Genomic DNA, 14,201 nt, shown 5'->3' on the forward strand with positions numbered 1-14,201 from the left:
AAGGTCAAGCGCAGATCTTAGGCACTCGTTCCTGCGGCGAGCATTGGGTGCGCCTCACCATCGTAGCTCGGCTCATTCACACCGGCGACTTGAGGAGGTCGCGCGACCATTTGCGACTCGCGACCAAAAAGCGACCGAAGGCGACTGATGTTCACACGGGCAAGCCCGGCTGAGCGCGACCCGCAAGTCGCAATCCCCGAGATTATCGTTCTCAGCGAGAACTCTCGGAATCTACGCTGAATTTGCCGCGACGCGGGAGCAGGTCGGACGTAGACACATGAAAGATCACTTCCGGCGCGCCGCTGATTGGTTTATCAGTTTTGTGACCACGGTCGCGCGACTGAAAAATCGAGCAGCGAGCGGCTGGCCCAAAATGGTCGCTTTCCGAGAGAAGCGACCATTTACGACCATTTGCGACTGGTCGCTTTGCGACCAACTTGGTCGCGCGACCACTGTCAGTCGCCGGTGTGAATGAGCCTTAACCGAGCGAACGAGCACAGAGAAAGATGAAAGCGAACGCGGAGCGCCGCGGGGGATGAAATACGCGAGGAGGAAAGCGGGGAGGAGGGTCGCAGCGGAACAATGAGGCGGAAAGCGGAGGAGGTTATGGCGAAAGCGTGAGCAGCGTAGTGCGGCGACAATGGCTACGAGATGGCGCCAGAGTTGCGCGTGTCGTCTGAGAGGTCTTTCGGCGGCGGCTGCTGCTGTGAATCGCGCCCACGCGTCACCCACGCGCTGGCTCTCGGAATTTCCAGATTAGCGAAGCAGTCGCGCCGCATTTCACTCCGCTTGCAACGTGTCGCACGACACAGACTGTCCGCGCCAGTCTATATATCGCGACATGAAAACTCGTATAGAGTTGCGATCAAACTTCGGATTAGGGAGTATGGTAGTCGCCGGTGAATTTTAAGGGGAGCTTTTCGCATAGCAGACACGCGGTCAACGGTAAATGCTGTAGTGTCACCCGGGTTGACAGAAATCAAAGCTCTTTCACGAGAAGCACAGCGTCCTTTTACCCGCCGTGGTTGCTCAGTGGCTATGGCTTTGGGCTGCTGAGCATGAGGTCGCGGGATCGAATCCCGGCCACGGCGGCCGCATTTCGATGGGGGCGAAACGCGAAAACACCCGTGTACTTAGATTTAGGTGCACGTTAAAGAACCCCAGGTGGTCGAAATTTTCCGAGTCCTTCACTACGGCGTGCCTCATAATCAGAAAGTGGTTTTGGCACGTAACACCCCATAATTTAATTTTTAACATCGTCCTTTTATAGGCCTATAGGGCGTCGAAACGACAGCACGTAAAAAAAAGCGACAAATTACAACAAAATTAATGCTCGCGAAGTGGTATAATATTATAGGCGAAGTCAATTTCACTGCTTATTTTGATAATTTTTATTTTAATGGCTTCCCTTCCAAGTCCTGGCACCAATCAGAAGCGCATTCACGAGATTACACTCGTTTTATGGATCCAGGCAAGTTTCCTTTCTCCCCTTCCAGGTCTATCCACCTCAATCAAAGTTCCAGTCTTACATTTTTGCATTATTGCGCAGTTGGGTAAGAGTATACGTTGAGAACATGACCTAACTTTGTGTTTTCCTTTCAACAAATGAGCTAAAATTTTCTAATAACCTAATCTTTTTTTCCCTGCAGCATGTAACACTCCACTTTTCTGTCTTATGTGCTACTGAACTGGCCCCGTTTCCCCGAAAGTAATTCCCCCCCTGAAAGCGCTCGAAACAGAAAATATATGGTATCAAAACAGTGTGTTACATCGATTTGTTTTAGAAATAATGACTCATCCATTGTATTTCTCCCAAGCTCGAACCTTTTCTGCGAGGAGCGCCGTTGTGGAAGGCTGAGGGAAGTTAATTTAGACTATCCTGGAATTGTGCGCCGAACCATTTGCAGGGATGAGCTCGTGCCTCGTCGGAGTGGGGCTTCTCGCGGAAATCGAACCACGACCTCGTGCTCAACATCAGCAGCAGCAGCAGAGTGCTACATAGAAGTACCACCAATAGGTTTTAGCGGAAACCGTTCACGATTTTCTACGTAAGCGAATGACCAAAGTGTCGTTGGTCGAAAAGCGTAAGACAGAGCAACGAAAAGAGCACATTACGAAGTCGGAAAGTTAGAAGTTCGCCGTATTTCCCCCAGAAGCTTAATGTAGACGGATGGCAGTAAACAGGGCCTCCAGGCTAGGGCTCTTTCGTTTCAGGAACAGCAGCAGCACAAGCTAGGTTCTTCTGTATCTTTTCCAAAATTTCTCACCTAAACTGCGATTGCTTCTGTGTGACAAGAAGGCGTGAGACTTTTTTACAAGAAGCACCAAATCTTACTCTAAGCTCTTGAATACTGGAGACGCAAGTTGGTTTAATGCTTAAATTATTGAGATACGCGTGGTGCTAATAGCGGTTTCTTCTGAGAAGGAGGCGTGGCAAACAAAAATAATAAAACAATTATGAAGAACAACGCGACCACGCTTGCTATCTAAGAATGCGTTTAGCGTGCTTTGGGAGGTGGTGACTCCTCGCAGCTTCGTCGCACTATGTGTTACGGGTGGCATTCTCCCTTACAACTGTGGCTTACCCGTACGCGGGAGCGAACCGATACATCGAACGCAACTTCCTCAAGAACTATATGGTTAGGAACCCCGTGCATATCCAAAATCATTCGTTATACACTACTCACTTCGTTATAAAGGCCGCGCACCGAGAAGCTTACAACTGAACTGGTACAAAGCAATTCCTTCGTTATACGGGTCATTTCGTTGTAGAGGCATTTGCCGAAACTCGGTTGCGCGAGAATATGCGCCCTCTGCATCGGCGGTTAAAGTCCGCGACCACCGCGAAAACGGGCAAGAGAGCAAAATATGTTTGCTTTATAAGGGGATCGTAAGAATAGCACGCTAAAGATCCTTGCCAGCCAGACGCCATCGAAGGGCAGCTTCTCTCGCAGCTCCCCGAGTTCCTTCTTCCACCAGAGGGCGGTGGAGTTCTTGAAGAAGTCCACGTACGCCACGGGGCTGCAGGGCCACAGCTGAGTGATGAAAGCGTTGAAGGCTGAGCTTGAACACAAGTATAAGTCCGCCGAGTGAGGCTTTATTTGTTCACTGACACCGCTAAGGTACCGCGAAAGAACGTTGAGCCGCAACGGCCTACACAGACAACAAACTCGCTGCGCAGTAATGAAACAACGTATGGTTCGTTCCCTTACTGTTATACGGTTGTACGTACGGTTTCGTTACTGCGCGAGTTCGTGGCCTTCACGTAAGTCGTTGCTACAGTGCCACGACCAGCTACGATTGCTGAATACACAACAAATACCACAGAACACTGCTTGATTTCATACGCAACACTGGTCTCACTGCGTACGTGTAATACACACTCTACGTTATGCCTTAAGGAAGTATTGGTCTAAATGATTAAAAAGAGAGGAAAGATCGTTGCAGTATGCAAGCGCTGATTAAAATTAACATGAAATTCTCGCTGTAATGAAAGGTTCCTGCTTTTCAGTGGAGCAAGCTACGGTGCGCAATATCGACATACAAGTGACCTTCCGAGGAAGAGGAAATAAACTTCAGTCTCCCAAGTTCCCAACGTTGAGCAATAACGCAGGTTAATCCCTGTGAAAATGCTACAAAAACTGGCAGTTTCACCCGATGGGCAAGTTATTGACAGTGATAGCAAGGCTTATCGTTGGGTTCGAACTCATCCAACGGTGTTCTAAATATGTACGCAGGTGGGACATGTCAGCGCGACGCAGCCGTGCAAGGCAACTCATGCCGGGCGCAGGAGGGAACAGCGGCATGGCACAGCTACCGTGCGCCTCGCCCCGCTGGCGCGTTGAGTAGCACCGCCAGATGGCGTTACAGGCGTCGCACCTCGACGATGCGCGAGACCGAAGAGGAACCGTCGGCGTTATAATCAGGTCCCAAGGAAATACTAGATGTTCGCTCGACCTCGACTGTCCGCATCGCTCAGACCAGTGCATACAAACAGCAGCTCAGCGGGAACGCTGCATGTGTACTTGATGCGCGCGTGCGCACAAGGGCTGACGCCAGAAGTGGAAGGCGGAACGCTGGTGCCGATTGAGCGGATCGTTGACGGTGAGCCCACTACGCTTCGTTGTACTTGCAGCCAATCACACTCAAGCGTTTACCGAGATCTTCTCAACCTCCGCGCGCGAGCTGCGCATGCGCCGTCGATGATGGGACAGCACGACAACGGCGACGGCGCGAACGGGTCGTCTCCAGCGTTCGTGCAATTGATATTGCAATAAAACTGAGCTACGCACTGGGTTCGCAACACCATTCAGTGTACTTTAGAGGGACACCAGATTAAGTTGGGACTGGCGGAGTTTCAAAACTCCACGTGCTTCGACCGAAAGCTATTTACAGCCCCCCAAAATATTTACATCTTTGAGGCTCCCATCTGGTCCTCCAACAATAGTCTTCCATATTTTGTGCACCTCCTCGTACGTGCACTACCGTCCACGTGTACTTTTTGGCAGAAGCACTATATGTCCCACTCATACACGCGCGCCGATCGAAATCTCAGAGTACCGGGAGCGCACAGTTAAAGAAAATAAATGCACTCTACGATGACAATCATTGTCGGGGAGCGAGATAAGTAGAAAAGGATGCAAATTTCTTTGAAGCCGTATTAGCGGAGGAAACGAAGGTCAGACTCTCCCCCCATTTTTTTTTTGGTTAAATTTCGCGCTTAAACAGGGGCGGTGGTGACGTCAGTATAACGTCAGGAATTTCCCCGTGACGTCACGAATATCAGTTATTGTCGACCACAACTATATACAAAAGATCAGTGCGCTCACTCACTATTCCGAACATGATGTTGTGTGTCTTGAAGTTGACGGGCGGCATGCTGCGGCGCTCCAGCGGTGTCATGCTCGGGTACTCGACGAACGTCTTGAAGTGGCGGCCGCGCATGAACGGCCGGTAGGCACGGGACGTGCTAGGAAGCGCTGGCGTCTGCACATGCGCGAAAGAAAACTGGCGCTTAGGTGATTCGAAAACAAAAGCCGGAAGTACCTAAACACGCAGCCGCCGTTACTCAGCGTCGCCATGTTACTCGAAACGGGAACGGCCTTGCAAAAATGGGCAAATCGGTTTTCATCAAGCGCGTGCTATATTAAACTACCTACAACTACTACTCGCTACAAACAAACCTTGCAGTCTGTTTCTACGTGCGTCTGCGGCTAACCGAAATTGCGACCCTCAGATCCCCTTGCCTGCTAACCAGACAGAGGCGTCGGAACGCGTCAGCATGCGCCACGCTGCACTCCGCACCGCAACGCGCCCAATGGGAGGAGAAGGCACCCATCTACACGATCATGACCTCCGGGATTGCGCGCACGATATTGGAGACTACGCAACGATGTGTACGAGTTGCCACGCCGCCGCCCTCCCCCTCGTAACACCCCCCTCCCCCATCTTGCGAAGAAATTTCACGGTTACACCGCTGCTTGCAGCTGTCTAGTCCCCTTGTGGAAAGGTTGTCTCCAATTTCAGGCTTCCCCTGTTCGCCCACATTTATTCAAGTCAAATATGCGTCTTCCTGTGAAATCTGTGTTTGTACTACTGCTACTAAATACCACTACTACAACGAAGCTATATACACACTATAGGGTGACTGACTGACAGCTGGTGGGACGCTGCTCACTAACTGTCAAAAGTCAGCGCACGTCTGTTTGCCAGGTCTACTGGCTATTAACGAAAGCCGCAGGATTACCGCTAAGCCAGAGGGCACTGTCATCCCTTATCTATTAACATCTATCTTGTCAGAGTGACAGAGTACACACCGACAAGCAAATACAAATGTCGTCCGTCTCCATGAAGCCTTACGGTATAAAGGCTGTAATGAGAGGGTAAACGATGTCGCGGTGAATATAAGCTGTCGAGGCGTTCATTCGGAAGCTTGGTGTCGCATTAGTAGAGAAGAATCTGAGTGAAGACCAATAAGGATTGGTACATGGCCGCGGAATAATCATTCGCTTAGTACACAGACCGCAAAGAGTGCAAATTAAAACACACCGACGACATTAAAGTTGCAAAAGAGCTTGAGCAGTAGGTTGGAGTGCTGGTACGTGTAAAATGCCACCACCTCGTTTCAAAAGAGAACTCGGTCATTGCCATCATCGTAATCATCACGCGTGCGTTATACCAGGTTGACGACGAATCGCAGTCCGTTCTTCTCTCGCTGCGCAGCCATGAAGTCGCTCAGACCAGCGTAGCGCACAGGGTCGACGGTGAACGTGGTCGAGTTTTCCATGTAGTCGATATCCAGGTGCTGCACGTCCTGCGCTGACGAAGACGGTGCATGTGAACGAACGAAACAATGAGGTCCATTTTCACTACGCTATAATCGTTGATGCGCACGTCCCACATAAGCACAAGTGCATGCTTGAGTGCAATACAGACAGTCGGAAAACGCAGGGTTCTTCAAAAACTTTAATGATGTATTGGCGCAAGTCGGAGACTCGAACAAGCGACCGGCGTCGATATTGCAGCAGGGGACGCTGCAAGTGACAAACGCGTGAATGCACGAGGCATGTGTATGCTGCAGCAAAAGTCCGGAGACGATTCACCGCGTTGTAATGGAATGCCAAGATGTTCACCCTGTAAGAACGGTAGGGAACGTCCACCTTCCAGAAGCAATGTAGTTCGAAGCTGCTGGGAGCGTTAACTGGTCAGCGGTCGACGCAAGCAAGAGACCGTTTAGAGTATTGGTGTAAAAGAAGGTCGCAGTTTCGCCCGAAAGGAGACGCATTGATTGCGACAGCAAATTATTATAGCCTGCGCTATACGAAATAGGATTAGTAAAGCTAACGGCCGTATAAATTGCGCTAAGACATCGCTTAAGAACTTAAGTAACAAGTATGGTATCGCGCACGCAATGCCAAACAAGGATATCTCGCTCCATGCCCGCGGACGCTTGCTGCCAGAACGCTGGCGTGAAGAAGAGCGGCAGCAGCGGCGAGCGAACGCTTCGTATTGCCTCCAGCTTCAGCGCGTCTCCGAAACTTGAGATTATGCGACCCCCAACATTAGTGCGCAAACACGGTGCACTCGAAGCCACAAGTCATCTCGGCTCGCGTGCTCTTTATACCCGACGCATATTACTTACGTGACAGCGCGCGCAAGGCCGCGCTCAATCGCGCCATTCGCTGCAAGGGCCGCGCCCGCTCGAATGACCCCCCCCTCCCCGGGCCTTTCGCGCGCAACACTGGACGAATGAGCAGCCTGTGCGCATCAAGCCACCATCCTTCTCGGCTCACCCTCTCACGATTTCCATCGCACCTAACGCACCTACAGCATACGGAGCCGCGGGGTTCGATGGTATCTGATTGGATTTGGACTTAATGCGAAACATCACGGCTACACCTGGAATTCGCCTCAAGTTTTGCCTATAATTGCCATGGCAATAAAAAGCAGGGAAGGGATGAAGCCAAGTCGTTACAAGCATGGGTAGTTTTTTTTTTTTGTACAAAATAGACATAAGGGTTTTAATGAAGGGAATAAAGGACATCAAGGTAGGCAAAATAACAGACATGAAATAGATTAGCAAAATTTGACGAGCTCAAGTAGGCTAGGTGACTATTTGTCGCTGGCCCGTTTCAAAGGGGATGTCATAATATCACCATAGTCATCACGTAAGTAGCGTGAGGGACGTGTCGAAATTCCGACGTACTTTAGGCGTGGCATCGCCAGCAGCTGGGTCAAAAATTACACGGTAGACACACTCTGGAACCATTGTTCTACAACTCGGCCTTCCGCAAAAAAAAAGCTAACCCATCGTTGTGAAGTGTAGGACATCTTACAGGCGGTTGAAGACTATTCACAGACTTATTTTAGTCCACGCCAATTCTACGAGTTTCTAGAGACGGAAGTTGTTAAGTATATCTTTCTGACTGAAGTTACAAGCCCGTTGCTTTCAGAAAGTCTACAGACAACAATACTCAGAAAGTGTGTGGGCCCAATTCACAGGATACCCATAAACAGCCTCTTGACTTCATTTAGAGAAGTCTACAAAATATCTACACACTGTCCAAATAAGGTTTAGTAAACAGCGTGAGCTCACCACGGGGAATCCGGCCTTCTGGTTCCTCTCCAGCACCTTCGCGAGTTTCTGCAGCGACCCGTAACCGTAGCGCGACAACTGAAATCCCAACGCCCAGTAGGGAGGCAGGAATGGCTTGCCGATCACCTGAAGCCGCGCACGCCAGGACCAAAATGTGCAGCTTCCTCGGCGCAAGTCATATGTATAGCACCGCGAGCCTAGCCGCAATTCGTATACGTGTAAACTCGTGTAACAGCCGCACTTCTTTTTTCACAATTTTGACGAGGTGCGACCCTTACACGGGAACGAACCTCTTGCTCAAAATGGTGCCGGCGCAGCCGGCGACTTGTCCACACCCCGGACGTACCATGGCACCAGAGGTCAACTAAAGCCCCTTAAACTTCGTAAAGTAGCGCCACGCTTTGAAGAATGCCGCCTTCTCCTCGCGCGTTCTGGCCGAGGCCGACGCCGCGTCGCTATTGGCCTAACAGCATCACGTGGGTCCTCGCGCCGTGCATCAGCGCCATTTTTGCTCGAGAAGCGTCTATGGAGTGGCGGGGAACGCATGTTGGCGCTGTTGCTACGCTCGAGCAGTGTAGGCGGCGCCACGGTCGAGGAGGGAGCGTGAAAAAGAGGAGAAACGAGGAGTTAAGGCGGAGGAGGAAAGTGCCTCTACTTTATGAAGTTTAGGGGGCTTTAAGGTCAACGCGCAGTTTTCGACATCTAGTATCTGCACGCGGAAGTGTGCAGCGCACGAAAATTCGAGGCACCGAACACTATTGCTTCTCCGTTGAAATTTCTCAGTTCTTTAAAATTTTGGACTGTGAAGTTGGCGGTGCGGCCCTTACACGGATGCGGCCCGTACACGAGTCTATACGTACTCTAGTTTCACGTGCAGACGACACACGGAGCCAAACGGAGTGACCGACAGTGGTCGAACAAAAGAGGCCTCAGACTGCAGCCATCGTTTCGACAAAAAGCTCCTAAGTGCGAGGTTGAGCGTTCGATTGCCTGCCGCAGCGGCCGCATTTCGCTGGGAGCGAAGTGCAAGAACGGCCGCGAACTTATGAGTGTTAGGTGCACGTTAAAGAAAACAAAGGAGGTCAAAATTCACCCATAGTCTCCCCACTACGGTGTGCCTAATAGTCATATCACTGTCTCGGTACATAAAACGCCCGATTATATATATATGTGAGGCCGAATCAAATACGAATCTAATGCATGTTGCCAGTTGAGAAGCGAAACGAACAGTTAATGAATAATGAACGTCTGTTTTCATCATCAGTATTATAAAACAATGTTCACATCCTGGTATAAATATTGCTTGCAAGTTCCCGTCATTATACTGCACGTTATGAAACCTCGCCTATTCAAGACACAAATGGAGCATTAGGAGCAAATATGTATCGTGATTGCACACCGAACACTCTTCGGAGAGTAGGTATTATCGCATTTTAACCGATGAAGTCTGGCTCCCTGAGCCACCTAGCCCGGCTTTTTCCTATGCTTTATGCCTATACTATGGCTTCGGTAATGAAATTTATCGCACTTTTGTTCCAATTTCATGTTTGAGCACTGTTGGCGGCTCCGAAATATTCGAAGTGACTAGGCAAAAAAAGATGTATTTACGAACAGTTACTATTCAATTCGAAGACCGAATCGGGTAAGACAATATTCGATTCATTATTCGAAACATTTAGAATATTCGCACGCGTTTTGTGGTCACCAGGGTACGGCCTAGAAGGAAGGTCCCCTTGTCAAAAATTTGGCTGTGATTTGACGGTTCCCCTATTCTGTCTTTATATAACATAATGCATACAGTCTACGAGAATAAGGTTATAGTGCGCTTTAATCGAAGACCACGCGCAGTTCTTCAATTAATACCAGTTTATCGAAGGCAATTGCGATGCTAATGAGATGGAAGAGACGCCACACATAAAGACACGCAAAGAGAGGGAGAGAGAAATAAAAGGCAACCCCTGTGGCGTTTCCGATGACGTGCCTAGGTCGCGTCGATTGTTTTACTTCTCAGCACAGCAAGCTGCCACACATGGCGTTCCGGCGGCTTCCCTCTCGGAAGTATCCATTCGTTTAACGTTAACCACTGAGCTCTGTAGTCAAGCACGAGAGATTTCTTTTTCGCAGCTGGCGTTTAGGCCAGGACACGTCCATAGCGCACGGTGCCCTGTTCGCTGACTCATCCGTGCCCAAGTGCCACAGGTTGGGTCCAACGACTTGTCAAGGTATCGGGCACTGAAGGCACGCGTGAATGCCGTGCCGGTGCTGAGCCACATAAAAAAACAGTGTAAGCGCTTGTACCACCTCCGCGTGCGTGTTTTTTGTCAGGTGTCATTACTGCAGGTGCTAACGCGAAGAAAGGGACACCACGCAAGAACACCCACAGAAGCAGCGTGCTTATACACCGTTTCTATACGCGTTCTTGGGTGTCGCCCATTTCTTTGCATTATAGCACATGTAGTAATTCCCCACAGTAATCACGAACAATATGAACCAGCCGCCTCGAGATGTTCTCGAGTATGCCGGCCTATAGTCTACACGTTTCAGAATCCTGGCACCATCGCTATGGTAACTCAGTGGCTATGGATATGGCTGCTGGGCACGAGGCCACAGATTCGATTCCCCGCCGCTAAGCTGTTGAAAAGTTCCTTTAACGTCTCCCGTGCCCTTCGAGATGAAAGGGCGACGCGAAAGATCGGGGCGGTCACGTACGCTGGCGTAAAGTTCGATGACCTCCATGGGGTTGTCGCCCACGAAAAGGAAGAAGTCGAGCACTCCACCGATGGTGGCCAGCCGCAGAGCGGGAGCCTTGAGAAGCGTGTACTCTGCAAGAGCGCGCGGAAAAGCTGTATGCGACTCACAGTACCTAGCCTACGTATATAAGTTGGCATCTTTCGCACGTACACATCGGGAACAACAAAGCGAAGTAAACAAACAAGCGAACATCTAAATGATATTCTGGATTTGCGCGTACCATAACCACGATCTGGTTATGAGACACGCGCGGACAGCGGAGGGCGGACTCTGGGTTAATTTTTGACCCTCTGGGGTTCCTTATAACGTGCACCCAACGCACGGCTCACGGACGTTCTTGAACGTACTCCACCTCCGTAGGAATGCGGCCGCCGCGAGGCAGGGATCGAACGCGCGACCTCGAGCTCACGCAGTGCAAAACGCCACAGCCGCTGCAGCTATATACCGCGGTTGGTGGCAAACAGACAATGAAGCCAATAAAGCGTGGGGGAAACTAACTGTTGCGTTTAACTGAAATGTGGAAATATTAAGTAAAAAACGAAAACGAAAGTGAACGAAATGACAATTTCTATGGATCTGTATGGCCGTAAATACTGGGTACGATACTTAAAAAAAAAGGGGGGGGGGGGGAGGTTGTCAGCCATATTTTTCACGGCGAGAAACACGGTTTGACGATGCATCGATAACTCTGTAGCGCCACCTGGCGATGCGAAAGGACATCTAGGGTAGAAGCGCGCTCGAGTAAGCTTTCGTTGAACGTGCTTTCTGGAAGGTCAATATAACGAGGAATAACGAACTTAGACTGCACGCACAACTAACACACCTCGAACACCGAAAAGGTGTTTTTCTTTCTTTCTTTTTTTTTTTCCAGCGCGTGGAGACTTGGTGATGGCATAACAGTGGCTGCGGCATTAGATTTCCGGCGGCCTCATTCCGATATGGGAGCGGAATGCGGCAAAGTTGTGCATCACAACCCGTTCCTCGTATTATATACCCTGAGGTGAATGCAAAAAAATAATAACGGTACATCTCGCGGGCAAACAAGAGTTATTCAACTTACAATTTCAGTATATATAAGAGCAGACGAATAATAAAAAAAGCACATGCCTTTTCGCATTTCACTCGCCCCACGCGCACCTATACGTTGCTTCCAATCAAAACTGTGGCTTTCTGGACTTCCCACGAAAACCCGTAGCGGCGCTTTCTAACAGGCCTTAAACCCCCACAATTTTTTAGTTAACTCCTTGCAAACTCACCGATAGCATTGCTGTTGAGGAGGAGTACGCCGTGCGCTTTGCCTCCGTCCTCTACGCACATGTAGAATGGATGGACGCCGTACAGGTTTGTGCCGTCCTAATTTCGTAGCCGAGAAAGAGGGAAAAGAAGAAGAAAAAAAATAAAAAGAAGAAAGTCACGCAGATCCAATGCACAGTTCGGAATCTTGCGAAGCTTTCAATGAAGCGCTTATTTAAATGTAACAATGCTGTTCTTGTGCAACGTGTTTTGCAGTATATAAGCAGCCCTGAGAAAAACGTGGGCAGAAAAACGCTGACTAGCAGTCTCCGGGATAGGCCCACTTTACTGTATAGCACCGGCCCACCTTATTCGGCAAGAAGCCGACCTAGCATACGCGCCAAAACTCGGGAAAGAAAGGCACAGTAAGGTTCGCTTTAATGAAGGAATTACGCACTTTAAGGAGTGCGTTTGTTTCACTGAGGATATTTAGGTACGGTTTGTCGTTTGACTGCACAATTATATAGAGCAGAGCCGGCCGTAAGCACATCTGCAGAGGTGGTTAGTCCGCTACCGGAAGCCACAATTAGATCACTGCTAACTACTAAAGCGCAGGATATAAGTTGCCAGATCACTTCTGAGGCCTTCTGAGCTTTAACGTTTTGAAGACTGCCTTTTAAAGCACTTCTAATAAGGCGCCCCTGTTCGGCCACTTGAAGTCGCCCCTGCAGCGATTCTGGAGGCTCTCGTTCTCCCACCGGAATGCACCGTACACACGACATGCTCCTTACCTTGAGCATCTGGTCCCTGGCGAACATCACGTGAGTGGTGAAGTCAAACTCCTGCCGCAGTCTCTTGCGCACCGTCTCGCCGAAGCCGTACAGGTTGGTCGACGGCAGGTATGTGACGAACTGCAGGTACTGGTTGGTCATCACCAGGCCGCCGATGCTGGTGTCGATGCTGCGTTCGTCGTGAAAGCGTAGTTCGCTCAAATATTTGAAGAGGGGCGCCCGTGTTCAACCAAGCGTGGTAACGCTTCGCTAAAGTTCATTTGAATTCATTCATTCATTTATTCATTCATTCATTCACACAATGACAAAGAAGGCTCACTCCAAAACCCACTTCAAGTTGCTCACTTCTAAAACGTCACTCGCAAAAATTGCGATTGCCATAACTCATCACCGTTCGACGCGAAACTTGTGCAACAAATTGCGGAAACGTTTTCCCCCGACATTCACCTCCGGCTCCTGGGTTTTCATTGGATTTTTAATCTCTTCTAAAGTTCAGTTCACAAAGTTCGCGTACCATAAAAACCAGTCTCGATCCACACGATCTCTTCAGGACTTAGTGAACGGCCGCCACGCTGGCTTCGAACTACAAGGCGGTGCTCTCGGGCGATCACTTTCTGTGATACCAGAGTCCTTCTGCACTTTTGGTGACACTGACTGTCGCGAAATTTCAGGCGACTGGCGCCGGACGCGTTCGACTTCCACGGACGACAACGTTCACGGCACTTTGCCAACTGTGCTAAGGCGGCGTGCTTGGCATTGTGTAGCGTACCGCGCAACACAGGTACGTACCTGGTAGTTTAAAAATCGCTGTGTCAACTGTGCTCCGACAGCGTACCTCGCTGCACAATGTCCTCGTAGTTTAAAGATCACTGTGCTAACTGTGGTAAGACAGCGTGCCTGGCATTGTGCCAGGAATCCTGTCGCCCGACGTGTCCGCGGCGCTAGTCGCGCGAAATCTCGCAAGAGGTACTACACTCGAAAATTATCGCCCGAGAATACCGCCCCAAAGACTCCGTCTACCTACCTCTCCTTCTAGGCACAGCAATAAGAAACCGACTGAACAAGCTCTCCGAGCCCACGACATAGGGCATGTCATCCTGGGAATTCGTTCCTATGGCTATACGCCTCACGAACTCTCCGGCTACAATTCGTAAATTGCAACACTTGTAAAGCAATTATCAAACTTATTAAGCGATATTTTGTTAATTAGTCGGCTATACCCTTCGACTTCTCGTGCAAGTAACGTCGGCCTCTTCGAGTAATCCAGCATAAGGACTAGAATTGCGCTGTTTGCCACAGATAACTTCAGAGAATTCTGCATAGCTTTAAGT

At 49.8% G+C, this 14,201-nt stretch overlaps 1 protein-coding gene across 1 annotated transcript in view; it reads right to left on the reverse strand.

Annotated features, from left to right (window-relative positions):
• LOC142559204 (lysosomal alpha-glucosidase-like) overlaps positions 1–14,201 on the reverse strand; it is a 49,915-nt gene that overhangs the window by 30,014 nt on the left and 5,700 nt on the right. Inside the window, exons 5-11 of the mRNA XM_075670833.1 lie at positions 12,871–13,039; positions 12,103–12,199; positions 10,805–10,917; positions 8,096–8,221; positions 6,179–6,313; positions 4,834–4,986; positions 2,877–3,035 (exon numbers count right to left, since the gene is read on the reverse strand). Of these exons, the coding sequence (XP_075526948.1) occupies positions 2,877–3,035; positions 4,834–4,986; positions 6,179–6,313; positions 8,096–8,221; positions 10,805–10,917; positions 12,103–12,199; positions 12,871–13,039 (952 nt within the window). The remainder of the gene's footprint in view (positions 1–2,876; positions 3,036–4,833; positions 4,987–6,178; positions 6,314–8,095; positions 8,222–10,804; positions 10,918–12,102; positions 12,200–12,870; positions 13,040–14,201) is intronic.

This window comes from Dermacentor variabilis, chromosome 10 (assembly GCF_050947875.1).
Source record: "Dermacentor variabilis isolate Ectoservices chromosome 10, ASM5094787v1, whole genome shotgun sequence".
Lineage (NCBI taxonomy): Eukaryota > Metazoa > Arthropoda > Arachnida > Ixodida > Ixodidae > Dermacentor > Dermacentor variabilis.